The sequence below is a fragment of the Mytilus californianus genome, unplaced genomic scaffold, assembly GCF_021869535.1.
Source record: "Mytilus californianus isolate M0D057914Y unplaced genomic scaffold, xbMytCali1.0.p SCAF_1, whole genome shotgun sequence".
Lineage (NCBI taxonomy): Eukaryota > Metazoa > Mollusca > Bivalvia > Mytilida > Mytilidae > Mytilus > Mytilus californianus.
The window spans coordinates 75658439-75679357 of record NW_026262581.1 but is presented as its reverse complement, the minus strand read 5'-3'; the positions used below and the strand labels follow the sequence as shown (position 1 = coordinate 75679357).

The following is a 20919-nucleotide window of genomic DNA, read 5'->3' as shown; positions in this document are numbered from 1 at the left end:
GTTTTGGATATGTAGCCAAATAAAGATGTCGTTCGAATTAATTGTTTTCAACAGTGTTGCATCACAAGCTCAGTTTCGTACACCGGTCGTTTCTCAACACAACACTAACGGTTGTGCCGATGGCAGAGGGAGGACAATCAAGCTCTCCTCCTCCTAATTGGAGCTCTCAGATCTTGTGCAGGTCTGCATATTGTGTTTTAAGCTTCCCAGGCCACAGTGCCTCGTTTCACAGATGTTTTCTGTTTCAGCAACATGTGCCGTTCGACTGGTATGCCTTCTAATTCTACTGAGTACTGGAAGTTCTAGATAATTTGGGAATAAATTCTAGAATTCATACCAGTCAAATGGCACAAAACCTCCTAAGTGGTCTATTATTGAAGGGGGTGTGTGTTCGATCTTTGGTTAGGTCAAACCAAAGACTGAAAAATTAGTAATTGCTGCTTTTCATCCAAGCATACAACATAATTTGAGATTGGTATTTGCTGCTTATAAGCTAAGCACACAGCATTTAGGAGTAAAAGCAAAGACTGGTTAGCCCAGTCAGAATTATCTGTCCAGGTACAGTAACATGTGTTCCGGCAGACTGTTGTCGTGTGACCTAGCATGTTAAGAATCCAACTCAGCATGTCTGTCTAGTACTAAGTAGTGTGCATATTCATATCATATTAACACATCATCCTGAAAATGTATATGATTTACCATGTGAGGTTAAACAGCCATCCATCTATCGATCCTGAATATTTTTAATATTTGCTGTATGAGGTTAACATCATGAACATCAATCAATAAAATGAATGGCATGATACTGCTGCACTATCTATACAAGATAATAAGATTACAGAAGAACCATGATGGCATTTGCAGAGTTGTGATCTATATGGATCTGTAGCAGATGAAACAGATATTTGTGTAGACTACAATTAACTTGAATTAAGTTTTCCAAATCTTTCAGTGGTTTTTTTCCGGGATTTGTGATCTTGACCTTTGATCTATGGTTCTGAACATTAATAGGGTCTAGCTTCTATCCAAGTATAAATACTAAGCTTATACATGTCTAATATAAGTTTGGCTATATATTTGAACAACTTTTGCCCTAATTTGAATCTATCATTATTAATGTAACCTTGGCCTTTAACATAGTGACCTCACAATCAAAATAGGTGTTTATCATCTCATGTTTGTCTTGGTAACATGGATATGGGTAAAAATCCAATATTTGGATTCATTAATAAAATTGATTTGATTTGATTCTCATAGGGATTTATAAAAGCAAAGCATACATGTATGGTTCAAAAGACATGAAAACAAAAATTGCCAGCATTTAATCAAACGATTACCTTGACTTTTGACCTATGGACCCAAAAATCAACAGGGGTCCTTGTACAGTTCAAATCATGATAACATCAGGAAAGCAAAATTTTTCAAAATTTCATTTTATGAATAGCTATTGACCCCAATATTAATCGGGATCTTCCTAATCCCTTGAGGCATAATCTAACAACTTGATATTATTTTGATATATCGTGTAAAAAAAAAACAAAAATGACAAATATCATTCTATAAATAACTGCTGTGACCTTGACCTTTGACCTAAAATCAGTGGAGGTCTTCAGTCTCACCCAAGGCTTCCAAAACGGTCATATATTCCGGACATTTGTATAATGTCCGGTAAAAGTCCGGCTGGGCAAAGCACGAAACGGTCATCTACTTTTTAGTTTTCAAGGCTTTTTCAAGAGACGGTCATAATAATTTTTAACATAATTCGCGATCTTTTTGACCCAATCTTTTGCCTTTAACAGCCACACATTTCCGGTCATAAAAGTGACATGATCATTAAGTACTATCAAATTGAAAACAACCCATACTTTAATACCTTCTCATTTTAATCAAGGCTAATTAGTTGTCGAACAGCTGAAATTGACCTGTTCAGGTGACAGGTAAACTATTTTGAACCGGACATTGATCGGTGTATTCAAAGTTATTTTCTTACATTTCACCGGTTTGCATCTAATTAATTTAGTCAGAAATACATTTACAAATATGATTTGATGAAAAAATTAAAAAGGTGAAAATGAAAAATCGTCATAACCACGTTGTTTGAACCAGAGACATGACTCTGTTTGAACTAGTACACGTGTGCGCAGGTGTGAAATTTAAGTATGCATCCTAATTTCTTCAAAAAATGTTTAAATTGTCATTGATACCTTTATCTCACGTTTATTTCGAATATTTTCTTGAAGAAATAACGTAGAATGAGCTACTTATACACTCATTCATGCTTTGCAAACGTACACAGAATTTACGTATCCGTCTTTGGTCCATGTTTTACCATTGTCACGATAACATCCGGTAGATTTAAAAACAAAAGTAAAGTATTTGACAACGTTATTTTGCACAAATAAAAAGTCTAAGGCAGATATAAGTACGGTGATGTTGCACACTTCGAATGATGCACTGCCAATTTAACAGTTTACGTCAGAACTTCAAATTTGAATCAAAGAAAGTTTAATATCGTTTTTTTTTTAATGTCAATCATTCTTCTTCTTCTTCAGTTATACAACAAAACTTCAGGATACTGAAGATTACTTGTTGTTGCGCATGCGTGTTAAAATTTAATTTTCTTGTAAATGCCAATGAAAAAATATATACAAATTTGACAATTTGAGCATGTATATTACAAAAACTAGTGATTAAAATAAAAATTATATACAAAAATTTATTGTCTTGATTTAAATCAGTTGGCAGAGAACACCTTGTGTAAGGTGTGCTCTGAAACTGTCAACTGTGGTTGACTGTACTGTGGCTATAGGTAGCATGTTCCATTGTATGATGGTGTGTGGGAAAAATGACCACTTATATGTTTCCTTTGTGGTTCGTATATGTCTATAAGTATTTGGATGGTTTTGTCTTGTTCTACTGTCTGTTGGTATTAAAATTTCAGATGGTATGGCAATGAGGCCGTGAATTACTTTGTAAAATATAATTAGACGTGTTTTAAGGCGGCGTTCAGCTAATGTCGGTAGTTTTAGATTATTCATCATATTTGTAACGCTACTGGTGTTATGGTAGTTGTTACAAATGTACCTAGTTGCTCTTCTTTGAACCTTTTCTATTTTTTGGGTTGCATCTTTTGTGTGAGGGTCCCATAAACTGCAGCTGTATTCTAATTTAGGTCTGACTATTGCTTGATATGCTCTTGATTTAATGTCTGTGTTTGATATTTTTAAATTTCTTTTAAGGAATCCTAAAGATTTATTGCCGTTTGAGATAATGTTGTCATAATGTAGGTTCCATTTAAGATTTGATTGTAGAGTAACGCCCAGATATTTAGCAGATGTAACGGATTCAAGAATGTGACTATGAAGGATGTAATCATGTAAATATGGTTTCTTTTTATGTGAAATTGAAAGTTTAGTGCATTTATCAGGGTGGAAAGCCATAAGCCAATCTACTTCCCACTTTGCTGCAACGTTTAGATCTTCTTGTAATTTATCACAGTCTGATTGAGATTTGATTTCTCTATATATGATGCTGTCATCAGCAAAGAGTCTTAATTTGCTATGTGTTAAATATTCAGAGAAGTCATTAATGTAAATGAGAAATAATATGGGGCCCAGTACAGTACCCTGTGGGACTCCAGATGTAACTGGCACTGATGTAGAATAAATACCATTTATTACAACTGTTTGTGTTCTATCGGATAAAAAAGCTTGGATCCATTTAAGTGTATTTTTCTTTATACCATAGTATTGAAGTTTGTAAAGTAATCGTTGGTGAGGAACTTTATCGAACGCTTTAGCAAAGTCCATAATGATAAGGTCAATTTGAATGTTACTATTATTACTAGATGATAGTTCTTGAATGAAGTCAATTAATTGTGATTCACAAGATCGGTTTTTTCTGAAGCCATGTTGTAGATTATATAAAATGTTGTTTTGTTCTAAATGTGACATTATGTTACTTGTGATGATATGTTCCATGATCTTACAGCATATACATGTTAATGATATGGGTCTGTAATTTACAGGTTTATATTTTTCCCCTTTTTTAAATGCTGGAGCAACGTTGGCATGCTTCCAATCTTTAGGTGTTTCCCCTGACTCTAATGACTTACTGAATATTAATGTAAGTATTGGTGACACTTGCTCTTTTAATTCTTTTAGTACTCTACCGTTTATATTGTCAGGTCCACATGCTTTGTGGGGGTTAAGATTTGATAGTAATTTTGTGACTCCTGTTTTGCTAATAGATATTTGTGGCATTTCAAGATGTGGGCTAGTACCTTTGTCTGGGATATTTGTGTTAGATTCATTTGTGAAGACCGACTGAAATTGATGGTTTAAGATGTTTGCTTTTTCTTCTGTTTCAGTGATTAGTATACTGTCCTTTTTTAAAGGTGCAATACCTGTGCTATCTGTTCTTGTGCTTTTAATATAGCTAAATAAATTTTTGGGTTTTGCATTTGGTGTCATATGTTGGTCAGCATCATTTACAGGTAAGTCACAGATTATTTTTTCTATGTAGTTCCAGTAGCCTGTACGTAGTTCTTTCTGTACTTGCTTTTTAAGTTTTTTTAATTTTTCTGGATTTTTCTTTCTCTTGCTATATGCTTTATTTTTGTTGTTAATAAGTTTTCGTAATTTGTTTGTCACCCAAGGTAGTCTATGTTTATATGTTAACATTTTATGAGGTACATTTTTTTCAATTGATGTTACAAGGTCCACTTTAAAGGTGTTCCATAATGTGTCGACATTACTTGTTTAATAGTCTTTATCTAATGTTATAAAAGTATTTTCTAAATCAGACTTGATATTATCCCAGTTAGCCTTATCAAATTTAAGAATTTTTCTGGGTACTTCCTTTACTCTTTTGAGCCATGTTTCTATTTCAATATAAACTATGTCATGATCTGCTTGACCAACTGGTGGTAATGTTGTAATTTTGTTTATATTTGTTGGGTTTGTAGTAAAGAATAGATCTAGAATTCTATCTTTACGTGTAGCTTTATCTGTCACTTGATGTAAGTTGTGATCATTTATAATGTCTAGTAATTGTTGATGCAATGTTGGTTCAGGTTTGCCTGTAACTACAGATGGTATAGACCAGTCGATATGGCCCAAGTTAAAGTCGCCTCCAACCCATATATTCGATGTTGAAGTATTTTTAATTCTATTTAATGATATGTTTAAATTTTCTAGAGATGTTCCGTCATCAGCGGGAGGTCGATAATAAGTACCAATAATGATCTTTTTAGTACCTGTGATGTTTATTTCAGACCATACAAGTTCACATTCGGTTTGTAATTCACAAATTTCTGATCTTATGAACTCTTTTGTTATTGCTAAAAGTACCCCTCCATGACTTTTGTCTTTACTATTAGGTGTTCTGTCTTTTCTGTATACATTATACAGGTTTGGTGGGAAGAATTCTGATGATGGTGTTGTTTTGTTCAACCAAGTTTCAGTTCCCATGATGATATCAGGTTTAACTGAGTTAATGATCTCTTGTAAATCTGGTTTTTTGTTACAGATTGATTGAAAATTTATATTAAATATTATAATTGGTCTCTTTATTTTACTTTGTTTTGCTTTAGTTTTGGTATTTATATTTTGTTTATATCTGTCCTCTTCCTGTACTTTAGGTGAAGAAGAGGCCGTTGGTGCCCCTGGGCTACTTAATACTGAACATCTACTAAGGGTTGAAAATTTATTTTCAGTTTCAACACTATATGTTGAATTAAATATTGCCATAGAGAAATTAGGCATACCACATTGTAAACATTCCCAAGACACATTACTTGCATCCATGAATCTAAATATATTTGATTGTATGTGTTGGCATTTTATGTGAAACCATGTTTCACAGCTATCGCAACAGATCGCTTGGTGTTTCCATGTTACTACTTTTGAGCATTGGGATGGCCAACTCGGCAACTGATTACCATAATTGCCTTTTCTTTATTTAGTCTTAAGGGATTAAAATCGGGATAATATATAAAATGTCCGGCTGGCTAAAAATAATTTTGGAAGCCCTGGTCTCACCCCATTGGCCATTATCAAATCAATTTTGGTAAAAGTTGGATATAATGCCCAAAAGAAACATAATTACATATGAACATTTATCATATAACGTTTGTTTGACTTTTTATACGACCGCAAAAATTAAAATTTAAATTTTTTGGTCGTATATTGGTATCACGTTGTCGTCGTCAGCGTCGTCCAAAGACAGATGGTTTCCGGATAATAACTTTAGTATAAGTAAATAGAAATCAATAAAATTTTAACACAAGGTTTATAACCACTAAAGGAAGGTTGGGATTGATTTTGGGGGTTATGGTCCCAACTGTTTAGGAATAAGGGGCCAAAAAAGGGGCCCAAATTAGCATTTTTGTAGTTTCCAGACAATAACTTGTGTTAAAGTGTATGAATCTCTCTAAAATTATACCACAAACTTCCATACAACAAAGGGATGGTTAGGATTGACTTTGGGGGTTATGGCTCAAACAATTTAGTAATTAGGGGCAAAAAAAGGGGAAAAACAAGGGTTTTTCTGCTTAAAGGACAATTCAGACAATTTAAAAGCAGTGTAAGGGAGGTAATCCAATTCAAATTAAAGAACAGTTTGATTACCTCCCTTACACTGCTTGTAAATTATATATTAAGAAATGATGATTGTCTTGAGGTGATTAGCTGTCAATTTATTTTTAGCAGTTACTATTAATTAATATTAATTTTAGCCATGACTATGTATGTCCTTTTATATTTTAAAACTTTTATGATGTATTTTAATGGGTAATTTTGGTTGCAAACTGCATTAGAAATTTGAATTGAGATACTGACCATATATCAAGCGTGAATATTGTGTCCATTTTGGCCCAACTTTTCAGGGTTGGACATCTGCCGTCGTATCCAGCTGCGCTCAGCGAAGCAATTTATTCACAACTTGGCTAAAAAACAGATTTGGTGTATGTATCAATGAGACAGCAATCCACAGACACAAAAAAAAACTCGCAAACATAGATATGTATAGGTCAACATAGGGTCTTCAACAACAGACATCATGTACAAGTCAGATGTTTATACAATATGCAAAGCTCTAGATGGCCAGAGGCAATGTATTCTAAACATTTTTTTTTGGAAGTCATGGTTGTATTACTGGTAATAGAAAATTTGATTCATGTCCATTTGTAAGTATAATGATTGATAATAGTTTATTGTATACTTCCAGGTATTACTTACATGGTGTTTGTCGTCAAGGTGATGGCTGCCCATATTCTCATGATAAATCCAGTAAACTATCCATGGTCTGTACATTTTATCAGAAAGGACAATGTACTTACGGAGACGGATGTAGGTAAGTTTAGAAAAAACAATCTTTAGATTTTCAAACCTGGAACTGCATTAAATGGTGGTTATTTATGTGAAACTTTCCTGAAAGAATAGGAATATATCATAGTTAGAATTCCTTAAAGAAGCAAAACTTTTTATTTTAAATTTAGAGTGTTAAGGCAGTTTCTGGAATGTCATAAACTAGATTGAAATGAAACATTATACAAACATTAAGAAGAACATCTGGGAACAACTTTCTGAATTTCATTGCATTGTTTTGTTTGTTTTTTATACGACCGCAAAAAAATTTTTGTGGTCGTATATTGGTATGACGTTGGCGTCGTCGTCGTCCGAAGACACATTAGTTTTCGCACTCTAACTTTAGTTTAAGTGAATGGATCTCTATGAAATTTTATCATAAAGTTCAATACCACAAAAGGAAGGTGGGGATTGATTTTGGGGGTTATGGTACCAACAGTTAAGGAATTAGGGGCCAAAAAGGGGCCAAAAATAAGCATTTTTGTAACTTCCAGACATAACTTGTGTGTAAGTGTCTGGATCTCTCTGACATTGTACCACAAGGTTCCATATCACAAAGGGAATGCTGGGATTGATTTTGGGGGTAATTGCCTCCAAATTTTAGGAATTAGGGGCCAAAAAAGGGGCAAAAAACAAGCATTTTTTTAGTTTCATGACAATAACTTGTGTGTAAGTGTATGGATCTCTCTGACATTGTACCACATGGTTCCATACCACAAAGGGAATGCTGGGATTGATTTTGGGGGTAATTGCCTCCAAATTTTAGGAATTAGGGGCCAAAAATGGGCAAAAAACAAGCATTTCTCTAGTTTCATGACAATAACTTGTGTGTAAGTGTATGGATCTCTCTGACATTGTACCACATGGTTCCATACCACAAAGGGAATGCTGGGATTGATTTTGGGGGTAATTGCCTCCAAATTTTAGGAATTAGGGGCCAAAAATGGGCAAAAAACAAGCATTTCTCTAGTTTCATGACAATAACTTGTGTGTAAGTGTATGGATCTCTCTGACATTGTATCACAGGGTTCCATATCACAAAGGGAATGCTGGGATTGATTTTGGGGGTAATTGCTTCCAAATTTTAGGAATTAGGGGCCAAAAAGGGGCAAAAAACAAGCATTTTTCTAGTTTCATGACAATAACTTGTGTGTAAGTGTATGGATCTTTATGAAATTGTACTACAAGGTTCCATATCACAAAGGGAAAGCTGGGATTGATTTTGGGGGTAATTGCCCAAAATTTTAGGAATAAGGGGCCAAAAAGGGGCCAAAAATAAGCATTTTTCTAGTTTCCAGACAATAACTTGTGTTCAGGTGTATGGATCACTCTGAAATTGTACTGCAAGGTACCATATCACAAAGGGAAGGCTGGGATTGATTTTGGGGGTAATTCCCTCAAAATTTTAGGAATAAGGGGCCATAAAAGGTCCAAAAAATAAGCGTTTTTCTAGTTTCAGGACAATAACTTGTGTGTAAGTGTATGGATGTTTATGAAATTGTACTGCAAGGTTCCATATCACAAAGGGAAAGCTGGGTTTGAGTTTGGGGGTAATTGCCCTAAACGTTTAGGATTTGGGGCCAAAAAGGGGCCAAAAAACAAGCATTTTTCTAGTTTCCAGACAATAACTTGTGTTCAAGTGTATGGATTTCTCTGAAATTGTACTGCAAGGTACCATACCACAAAGGGAAGGCTGGGATTGAGTTTGGAGGTGATGAATCACAAGGGGGTTCAAAAAATTTGGGGGGAATTTTTTTTTCCTTTTTTTTCTTTAAAATTTTCCATTTTAAATTGGTTATTTCTGATTTATATATAAAAGCAAATAATAATGATATGGTTTGAATAGGTAAATTAAAATTTTTTAAGTTCTTAGACCACTTTCATTCTTTGTCAGAAACCTATGCTGTGTCAAATATTTAATTACAATCCAAATTCAGTGCTGTATCAAGCTTGAATGTTGTGTCCATACTTGCCCCAACTGTTCAGGGTTCGACCTCTGCGGTCGTATCAAGCTGCGCCCCAGCGGAGCATTTTATTAGACATATTCATGATATTTTGACCACCATATTTTGTTGTTCTCAAAATGATTGATCAGGTAGAGTGTAAGGCAATTTTATTTATGTAATCAATACATGTCAAGATTAATTAATATAAAAATAAGAAGACAGGTATGATTGCCAATGAGACAATGATCCAGCAGAGTTCAAATGATGAAGATATAAGCCATTATAGGTCACCATACCGCTTTTAAAAATGAGAAAAAAACCATACTGTATAGTCAGCTATAAAAGGATCTGACTTGAAAAATGTGAAACAATTCAAAAAAGAACACAAATGGCCTAATTTATAACAATACAATTTACAAAAAAACAAATATGACAGACCCCCTCCCCCAGACCCCCCCAACTAACCTTGGACAGTGGTGTGTTAGCACAACATAAGAACAAATTGTAAAAATCAGCTGCAAATGGCTTTACTCAAAAGATCGGTACAAAGCACAAAAAAACAATTAACATGAAAACAATATACATGATATTCACAAAGCACCTATATAATGTCTCTCAGTTACTGAAAGCTAGTTCAAAGCCAATTACAACTAATGAATAAATCATGTTCTCCCAGACTAACCATGGACCAGAACCATTATTTAAATTTTTTGGAGGGATTTAGCTTTATTCAAGAACAGGATGTGATAACATTTATACTTTAGCTGAACATCTCAAAGACACTCATGGTATGAATTATATTGTTCATTTATTTGTAGGTATGACCATGTAAAATTAAACCCAAAAATTTCGGACTCCAAAGGCGTACATATCCTGCCTATGGTGTCATCAAAAAGCTCTCCAATCAGTAGTAATATGGTCACATTGAAAAAAGGAGGGGAGACAACTCCAAAACCAACCAAATCCCCAATGACACCGAAACCAGAAGATTGGGTGAAAGCCAAGGAATTTGTACCAGGTCAACCTTACACATGTTCGAAAGGTTTGATTATATAATATGCATTGTATACATGATTTACAGTTTATTATGTCAGTATGACAACTGTAATTTTTTATGACTAAAAATTTGTTTTATATGACCATGTCTTATAATACTAAATTAAAAAATCTTCAATAGAGATTAAGGCAATATTAAAATTCTTTCCATTGTTAAAGGACAAGTTTGGCCAGCAGATAGAAATCTCATACATTTTAGAATATATATATAACGGTACTGTAGATTATGAGAATTATCGTCATCATTAACTGTATTATTTTAGACAGCTTTCTTTTTCGGATTGTTTCTTGGTAAAAGGACAACAACAAAAAATAGTTCTATGTTATGATAAAGAATTTCTAACATATATATTTCATTTTTGAAAGAATCTTATTTAAATGAGACAAAAAAGATAAGTAAAGTCATAATAGTATTGTATTTTAGTTCCGGCGTCCTATGCAGCAGCTGTAGAACCTACAACAGAATCCTCTAGTCCATGTATTGTTAAAGGAAGTAAAGATTTACTCTGTCCCTACCTTGCCCAAGGTCATTGTCCATATGATGAGGAGTGTGAATATCTCCATGGAAATATCTGTGATATGTGTGGACTAGCAGTGCTACATCCTGAAAACAAGTCACAGAGAGAAGAACATCAAAAAGTATGTTGGCTTGTCATTCGCATATAAAAATAAGGAGATGAGGTATGATTGCCAATGAGACAACTATCCACCAAAGTTCAAATAAAGTGGGTTTAAGCAATTATAAGGCCTTCAACAATGAGAAAAACAAATACCGTATAGTTGGCTATAAAGGGCCCTGACATGAAAAATATGAAACAATTCAATTTAGAAAACTAACAGCCTAATTTATGATAATCTATTTGTTACCCAGGTTTAGTAAATATTTGATACTGTTAGGGAAATTTTCCTTTTCATTATCCAGTAGAAGCATAGCATTTTTAAATATTTTTAGATCAGCTAATCAAATGATCTTTGTGCCATTTGACATTAGTCTGTGTCCATTGTCATTGTCATAATTTGCCTATAAACATGATAAACTTTTAAAGATTTTCACCTTTTGGTTTTAAACCACTTTCCCATTATGAGCTCAATATACATATGGTCCTTGGAAGTCCCCTTTTCAAAAGTATATGTATATTAAGTAGTCCACACCCCATCTTAGACACAGCAAGAGCCTCTGATTGGCTTAGTTATTGCCTACATCTCCGAAACTGCTTTATATATTTATAAATTTTTAAAATGTAGCTTATCGTAATCAAAGCTTCTGTTTTCAGCATCTCTGAAGTTTTTTGAAATCTAAACAAAACATAATTTTGGTTAAATATCAAAATAACCAGGCATCACCATCTGTTTTTCAAAATTAAATTTTTGAGATACCCTTCCCTGAGTTCCCTCATCTATCCTTCAAAATTTATGACCACCATCCTTTCAGTCAATCCCAATCTCAACTTTTTGTAGGAAAAACTGCATCTTTTTCTAAAATTACATTGGCAAAGTGAAACTTAATTGGTCATTTTCTATTGATATAGACCAAGATGATTCTATATAATATATCAATTTATGCTGAACCAGTGAGGGGAGGGGGGAGGAGTGATATAATTGTTTTATTGGTATAATTGTAATACAAAAATATTGTAATTAATGAATAATTAATCAGCAATATGTCCTACTAAAATTATTTAACAAAAGTGAAACCAGTACATTATTTTACTCATCGATATGATGTCTTTAAAAATCATTAAATTGGGGGACCTTATCTTACCAGTACTTTTTATACTACTGCAAAAAAATTTTTTGGATCATATAATGGTATGATGTCGTCTGCGTCGTCGTCCGAAGACACATTGGTTTCCGGACAATAACTTTAGTTTAAGCAAATGGATCTTTATGAAATATTTTAAGAAGGTTCAATACCACAAAAGGAAGCTTGGGATTAATTTGGGGGATGATGGTCCCAACCGTTTAGGAATTAAGGGCCCAAAAGGGGCCAAAAACAAGCATTTTTCTAGTTTCAGGATAATAACTTGTGTATAAGTATTTTGATTGCTCTGAAATTATACCACAATGTTTAATACCACAAGTAGAAGGTTGGGATTCATTTTAGGGGTTATGGGGCTAACAGTGTAGGAATTAAGGGCCAAAAAGGGGCCAAAAACAAGCATTTTTTCTAGTTTCCAGACAATAACTTGTGTGTAAGTGTATGGATCTCTCTGACATTGTCACACAAGGTTCCATACAACAAAGGGAAGGCAGGGATTGAGTTTGGGGTTAATTGCCCTAAACATTTAGGAATAAGGGGCCAAAAAAGGGCCTAAAACAAGCATTTTCTCGTTTCCAGACAATAACTTGTTTTTAAGTGTATGGATCTCTCTGAAATTGTACTACAAGGTTCCATACTACAAAGGAAAGGCTGGGATTGAGTTTAGGGGTTATTGTTCCAAGGGGGGTTCTAAAAAGTTGGGGGGGGGGGGGGGTTCCCAATTTTTTTAAGGGATTCATATTTTTTTTCAAAATTTTTCAAATTTCGAATTTTTGAAAAGTTTCAAGAAGAAATCTTCTATTGCACACTATTGCACAATCGAATTGTAAGATATTTTACCACATTTATTTTGTGTCAGAAACCTATTTTATGTCAAAAATTTGATCACAATCCAAATTAGGACAGTATCAAGCTTGAATATTGTGTCCAAATTTGCCCCAACTGTTCAGGGTTCGACCTCTGCGGTCGTATCGTGCTGCGCTCAGCGAAGCATTTTATTCTTGGATAAAATAAATTTTGAAACTTTTGAAAATCATGGAATGATTGAAACTGCTTTTGTTAATTCAAGAATTCTTAAGCCATAAAAGTAGAATATGCTGTAAATAGAAAAGTTATTATTTCCAATACACTGCTGTAGTGTAAATCTGCACACATTAAAAGTCTGAACTAAATAGTGTATGTCAATGCGTGTGCTTAGAGTTAAAAGGTGCATGAACATACAATTATTGAGTGTAAGTAATTCTGTTTATGATTTTAGGAATGTGTAAAACAACATGAACAGGCTATGGAATTATCATTTGCTGTAGCCAGAAGTAAAGACAAGTGTTGTGGAATATGTATGGAACATATCTTGGAAAAAGATAATCACCAAGAAAGAAGATTTGGAATAATGTCAAACTGTAATCATATCTTCTGTTTGCCATGTATACGCAAATGGAGAGGGGCAAAACAGTTTGAAAACCAAATAGTCAGGTATTACATATGTTAGAAATACAGCTAATAAATGTGATATGGAAAAAAAAAATTAACACTGTCAAACATATGTAACATTAAACAGAGTTGCAGTAAAGTTTGTTACAATCTAATCCTGTATTCAAGGATCTCTATGGATGAAATTTTAACCATGGAGAAACTTCCAAGGAAGAAACCCAGTGCTTCATTTTCAAAATTATTGAATTCTTCCATTTTGCTGTAAGGAATAATGAGTAGACTGATATATGGTTTAGTATATTAATTTCATTATAGAAAAACCAGTATAACAAATTGTCATTGGTAACAATTCCAACATCAATCCTGTCTAACCTTTATCTAGATGTCCTGCAAGTTTACATCTGTCTATAGGTTCTGTTGGTTCAGTAAGAGATTGCTCAGCACCTGTGACAACTGTTCCTGGCATTAAATAATCTGTTGATTACACAGAGTCCATTTATAACTTATGGACCAATGTTCCGCAGATTATTCTCCCTATTTTAGACAGTTCACTTGGACTTAAAACAATTGGGGTAGTTTTTCCTAGCTCTCAAATTTAAAATCAGAAACAAATGAACTTGTGTCAACAGTTTGCAGCATCAAACAATGAAAAGTTTTGTACCCATTTTTGTAAAACGTTGAAGACAGATTTGTTGAGGGCAGTACTTTAAAATCGAAATGATTTTAATTATCTATAATTGCAAATGCAACAGAAATAGACCCATTATCTTTAACTATTAGATAGATAAAATAAACTGGATGTACTAAATTGATTACTACAAATTAATTCAGAATTGGTATACAAAATCTCTTCAAATTATCAAGTGAAATTTGATATTTCTGCATTACTTTTGCATTTGATTCAATTAGATGGAATTATTGTACTTGTGTTACTTGCCGTGAATTTATTTTTGGTTTCAGGATTAAGAGAATGTTAAACAATCCGAACAAATGGTTTTATTGACTTACTTAATCCACACCCCCTTTTTACAAGATTAAATATCTTCGTAATTAGATTTAAAGTTTAATTTTTAACCTAAATTGTCATCAGCATTTACTGAAAACTGATTAAATAATGCAGTTAATTGTCTGGACTTGATCAATGTATTCTTCTCTCAGGTGTGTCTACCTGTACAAGTGATTAGCAATCATTAACCAGATTTTCCCTAGGTGAGGTCTGTTTTTCCTCCAATTATGAATTTAAACTGATAGATTTAATGAAAATACCATTTTAAAAAGTCATCTTTTTTCAGAGCGTGTCCAGAATGTAGAGTGCAGTCAGACTTTGTCACTCCAAGTATGTACTGGGTAGATACTGATGAAGAAAAACAGAAACTTATATCTGGTTATAAAAAAGCATTAAGGTAAACATCATCTAATTAGATGGTTAACTAAAAGCCATAAATATACAATGTAAAAATAAACTCAGATTGTACACCATGTGTAATGAGTAAAATATTACAAAATACATATTATAGTAAGATGTTTGCACAATAGTACAATGGATAGCTTAATAAAACAACAAAAGTCTTAATTCACCAACCCAACCTAATATTCCCTACACCCTATGGATGTCATAAGTAATTTTTCATAGGTATTGTGTTGGTTTCCTGCTTCTCATGTATTTTTAATTAAAAAAAAAAATGCTGAATATGCATGAAATATTTGCCACCAGCAATCACTCACTAGTATGGCAGGCTTCAATATTAAACAGTGTGTAGATGCTACAATATTAAAATAAGTCTTATGTAGAAATATAAGGCCACACCCCTTGCAAGGGGGTTTGAAGGACCCCACAGACAACAAATCTGGGGATTCATTTAGTTGCAAACCTTAAAAAGTAACCTGGTCAAAAACTATTTCTTTTCAATATCTGTGATATTTCAGTAATAAACCATGCAAGTATTTCAAGGAAGGCAAGGGAGAGTGTCCATTTTATGACAAGTGCTTCTATCGTCATGCTCATCCAGATGGGACTATAGCAGATCCAAAACCTCGACCTAGACGAAGACGACAAGATGCAGAGGGAACATTAGACATTATAGAAAGAATTAATTTGTGGGATTTTTTAGAAGAAAGACAGAACAGAGTTTTCTTGCTTGATTTAGAAGAAGAATTAGACAATTTAATTTTGAATTTAGTGTTAGGTGGACGTGATACAGATAGTGATAGTGACAGTGATTTTGATGGCTTTTGGTGATGAATGTTTGTTTCTAGAATTATATATAATTAATGAATTACCTCCCCCTTAGTAGAAATTTTTCATAATCTAACAATAAGGTAATATGATATATATAGTTTCTTATCCAATATCCTACAAAATCAACAATTTGGGTGTAATGTGGTGGTGCTAAAGGACAAAAATGATAAAGAACAAAATTATATATTGTTTCTTTTGAGGTAGCAGTCCCAATTTAAAATTGCATTAACAGTTAGATGGACTTTTTATTATTGTGTTTGACTTGCTGCCTATTCTATAAGACAAAAAATTATTAACAAGAATAAAAAGCATGCAAATGTAACCTTAATACAAGTTATTAGATTTTTATAGTAGATATTTGTAGGCATTATACTTTTAAAGATTTTGAGATTTGAAATACACTTCATCTGGTGTTTAAGTTCTGACTTTAACACGAATATAAAACTAGGGAAATGCAGTATGATTGCCAGTGAGAAAATTATTCACCATAGACAAAAAGATGAGGATGTAAAAAACTATAGGGCCTTATGCAGCCTTCACCAATGAGCAAAACCAAAACCATATAGTAAGTTTTGAAATGTATAAAATATCCTCTATGAAGAATGCCTTTGTGATTTTAATGTGTTCTGACTTCCACAATACATAATTACATCTGTTAAACATTCACGGTTCAATATCTTATGCAGTTTGGCCACTCTGTTGGTTGTATTGAAGACATGCAATAGTAAAGTTATGGCAGATCAGGAACGCTAAGGCACATCACATGTAAGGAACATGTTTACAAAGTATGAAAGTATGCAGGTGAATGTTATCAAACCTTTGAAAATCATTGAATTTCATGACTTCACATGTACAATGTAATTACTTATCTATTCAAAATTGATAATATATTAATGTATATTTCATTATTTAACACCTCAGCTTTTACAAGTTTTTACACTGTTTAAAAACAATATTGAAAAATATAAGGAATCTGTTTAAGTCAAAGTGGTTTTTATAAGACCCTCATAGCAAAACTAATTTTTGGAAATTCCAAGCATGCAAGCTTAAGGCCCTAGAAATTTTCTTATTACCTTATTAAAAAGCACATTTCACATGTAAAAAGTGGCAATTTGATTTAAAATTCAATACTGTGGATTCATTATTATTCGTGAGTTATCAATTTTGGTGGATAGCATGTGTAAAGGTTATCCAAGAATTTCAATGTTTAACAAAGTACAAATTTTCTATAGGCTTCTATGCAGACCTTGACAAAACCACAAAATTTAATATCCATGAAAGTGTAAGTTTTCCTCAAACCATGAAAATTGGTACCCACAAAAATAGTTGAATCCACAGTATAAAAACATGATTGAGATGATATTTTGTTGAACCAATAAAAAAACAATCATCATTTTGAAACAATATAATGAAACAAAAAGCAATAATATAGATTGCTACATAGTGCTGCTGAAGTCATATAACAAGAATAAACCAAAAAGAACTAGTTTGATCATTGAACCTGAAAAATTGAAATATGTCATTAATTCCATTTTTTAAACTTCAATTTTAAGGTTTAGCAGTTGAAAATAGTACTTTTTAAAGAGCTGATATGACGACTGATCCAACTATGTTTTCTTAATGTTTGCAGGAATAAAAACATATAGAATAGTTATATCATATAACTTTGTATAAATATACATATGCAAACATGTTCTTTCCATTTTTTTTTCTGATAATGAAATCAATTCTTCAATGGCTATTTGAAAAGAAGGATAGCAGGCATTACCAAAAATATTGGACAGTTCAACAGACCATGCCAACCACCAACACATTACTCTGTTGTAAAATAGAAGTACAAATAATAAAGAATCTATACATGAATGACTTGAGGGGAGAATATAATCAGATATACCATTTACTAGTATCAAGGAAGCATCATATATATTTTTGATGCACCAAATTTGTCTAAATCTGGTTGATGTAAAACATTTGATATATGCAAAATCTAAAACCATGGTAGTTTGAAAATGTCTTTGAACCAATGATTTTTTTTTCCAAAAACCAGATAAAAAGGATTTTCTGCAGTGATAATTTTACAATTTAATATGTAAACATTTTTATACTTTTTCAATACTATATGTGCTTGGTAGAGCTTAATTTTGCTGGTTTTAAGATAAACATGTATGCATTTAACAGAAATAGCTATATTGATATGCATTTATATTATTTATCATAATTTCATTTAGAATGAAATGTTTGGCAATGGATTGAGAAATTTTGATAATAGTCCTGAGTTACTGTCTTGTCTGAGAATTCAATTTGAAAGAATTAAGTTGTACACTCAAAACCAAGTACTTGTAATACTTAGATAAGCCATATAAATCATTTTAAAGATGGATATACACGAAAATTTAACAAAACTATGACTGTTCAGAGGTAGAGAATACATACATCCATGTGAATTTCACAAAATTAATGTGATTTTCATGTGAAATTGTTCATGAAATATAATCCTGTTTTTTTTTTCCATGTACATGTTACATGAATATTTTGATATATTTTATAAATGTGTACTTGTAAAATTAAATACAATACAGACTTTTATTTTTTGAATTGAAATGTAATGTTTTATGAAAATTTTTAAGTGAACATAAAACATAAGCAAAATTGCTTTGTTGAAATTTCAGTCACAGAAAATTTCCTTTTCCCTAATATCTCTGACTGATGTTAAATACAAATCATTGAATGATCATTATTTAACAGACAACCAAATTGATCTTTTAAACTATAAAACAAGTGTCTTGGATTTTTTTTAAACGATTTTAAATCTTTTAGCAGATAAGATCTAAAATGCCATATATTAATGATTTTCAATAATAGTAAATCTTTTAACAGAATCTGAATATATTGTTATTGCGTTTTGAAATTAAAAAAAAATATAATTATAAACATAACATTTGTAAATTTGAAATTTAAGCAATAACCTTTATTAACATGTTAAAGTGTTGGAAAAAGGAGAGTCTGAAATTAAGAAAAAACCATATCCATTTGCCTTTGTTTATTAGTCTATAATTTGTGGACCTAAAACTTGTTATAACTAACTTACCTGCACCCAATTTTTTAAGGTATGCTTATGTTTATGTGAATTTGTTTTTTGTTTTTTTTTTTGTAATTTTTTATGGTACACCTTGAAAATGTTACCTAAAACATGAACTCCATGTAACAGGACTTTGGTGTCTTTTTTATGGAATTGTTAAAGCAGCTGTATTTGTTTGAAATATTTATTTGTTACCCATGTTACAATTATATATATAAACTTGTGTTGAATTTCATTGCTTTAATGGTTGTTGTTTTTATTATCATGCTTGTATCAAAGGCATGAAAAGGAAATTTGCATCATAATTTCCTCTGAACCACTGATGGTCTTCACAAATAAACTTATAGTATCGTTAAGCATCTAATGACTTTTTGTACTTACTAATTTAACTTTAACTAAATATGTGTTAATTTCCCATAGCTAGGACTGGACTTATTTATATCTTGTAAATTGAAACTGGAATATGGACTTGTGAGCAATACGCATATTTTTCTTTCCAATATAAGGTACATAAAAAAATGTATAAGGAAATAGAGCTATAGGAATGTGTATCTTAGACAGAATATCAGCATTTATGAAGAAGTGAGGTACTTTGACCTTTACTTTTGATTTCATACTTCACTAACTTTGAATAGAGAGCTTTATCCAGAGCTTTATCCATGGTTTCAATACTTAAGATTAGCTTAAAACTTGCCCTTTGAAATTATTGTATGGACTTACATGGCCTTACTGAAATTCATATTCATATTCATATTTCCAACCAAATCATTATTGTTTAAAACTATATCAATGTAATAAATGCTGTTTTGAGTTATAAATTAAAACACACATTTATTTGAAAGCTTCACACATCCTAATAATTGGATACCACAGGGAAAAAAACCAGAATATATGCGTTGCAGTCTTTGGCAAAGACAGTCTCTGAAGAAAGGACACGCACATGTTTTATGACAGGGACTCGATAGAAAGTAACATTCTTTTCATGAATAGGTGATTTTCTATTGAATAGGAATACCTAGAATCTCATTCAATTTAAGATGCTTACTGAACAGTTTAAAACATGGTAAATAAGCTTCACCTCATTTTCAGGGTACACTCTCATCTTGCATAATACAAATAAAATATTTTTCACAAAAAAGAAATTACAATAGATCATCCAATGGTGTCTAAATCCCAAAGATACTCGGGACAAGTTTAAGTTGCTTGTGAAAATATTTTTTTGCAGTTTACAGTTACATGTAGATACAATCGAAGGTTTAGCTTTCTAGTACTCAATAACATTGGCAAACTTTCATAGAATTTTATGAAACTGGGACGGAAGCTTTTTTTAGTCCCCTATCGACGAATGTCTGTCCATCCGTCAGTCCGGCAAATCAGTTTTCCACAATTTTTTTCTTCGTACTTGAAGATTTTGATTTCATATTTGGTATAATGTTTTATCATGACAAGTTACAGATCAATTTCGAATTTTGTTCCGGTCTGATTATTTTGTGCAGAGTTATGGTCCTTGGACTTAGAAAATTCACTCAAATAATCAGTTTTCCACACTTTTTTTCGTCATGCTTGAAGATATTGATTTGATAATTGGTATATAGTTTTATCATGACAAGTTACAGACCAAGTTCGAATTTTGTTCCAGTCTGATGATTTTGTGCAGAGTAATGGTCCTTGGACTTAGAAAATTCACTCAAATAATCAGTTTTCCACACTTTTTATACGACCGCAAAAAAATCTTGTGGTCGTATATTGGTATGACGTTGGCGTCATCGTCGTCCAAAGACACATTAGTTTTCGCACTCTAACTTTAGTTTAAGTGAATGAATCTCAATGAAATTTTACCATAAGGTTGAATACCACAAAAGGAAGGCAGGGATTGATTTTGGGGGTTATGGTACCCACCGTTAAGGAATTCGGGGCCAAAAATAAGCATTTTTGTAACTTCCAGACATAACTTGTGTGTAAGTGTATGGATCTCTCTGACATTGTACCACAAGGTTCCATATCGCAAAGGGAATGCTGGGATTGATTTTGGGGGTAATGGC

General features: G+C 32.5%; 1 protein-coding gene across 2 annotated transcripts; it reads left to right on the top strand.

Moving 5' to 3' along the window:
• Positions 1–72: 72 nt before the first annotated feature.
• Positions 73–19112, top strand: LOC127707633 (probable E3 ubiquitin-protein ligase makorin-1). Of its 2 annotated transcripts, none has more exons than XM_052212265.1 (7): positions 73–181; positions 7228–7349; positions 10132–10355; positions 10794–11008; positions 13387–13601; positions 14852–14962; positions 15486–19112. In XM_052212265.1, exons 2-7 carry the CDS (start codon positions 7330–7332, stop codon positions 15796–15798), a joined length of 1098 nt encoding a protein of 365 aa, XP_052068225.1. In that variant the 5' UTR covers positions 73–181; positions 7228–7329; the 3' UTR covers positions 15799–19112. The 2 variants fall into 2 exon arrangements, with proteins under 2 accessions (XP_052068225.1, XP_052068214.1); XM_052212254.1 differs by having other exon boundaries at positions 79–181; positions 7228–7353.
• Positions 19113–20919: the final 1807 nt, after the last annotated feature.

What these genes read in the sequence shown, in the direction of transcription:
- LOC127707633 (XM_052212254.1), top strand. Translation starts at nt 120, where the DNA reads ATGGCAGAGGGAGGACAATCAAGCTCTCCTCCTCCTAATTGGAGCTCT. An exon ending in AGAGAGAAGAACATCAAAAA is followed by an intron (nt 11,009 to 13,386) that starts GTATGTTGGCTT and finishes TTATGATTTTAG; the next exon opens with GAATGTGTAAAACAACATGA. An exon ending in TTTGAAAACCAAATAGTCAG is followed by an intron (nt 13,602 to 14,851) that starts GTATTACATATG and finishes ATCTTTTTTCAG; the next exon opens with AGCGTGTCCAGAATGTAGAG.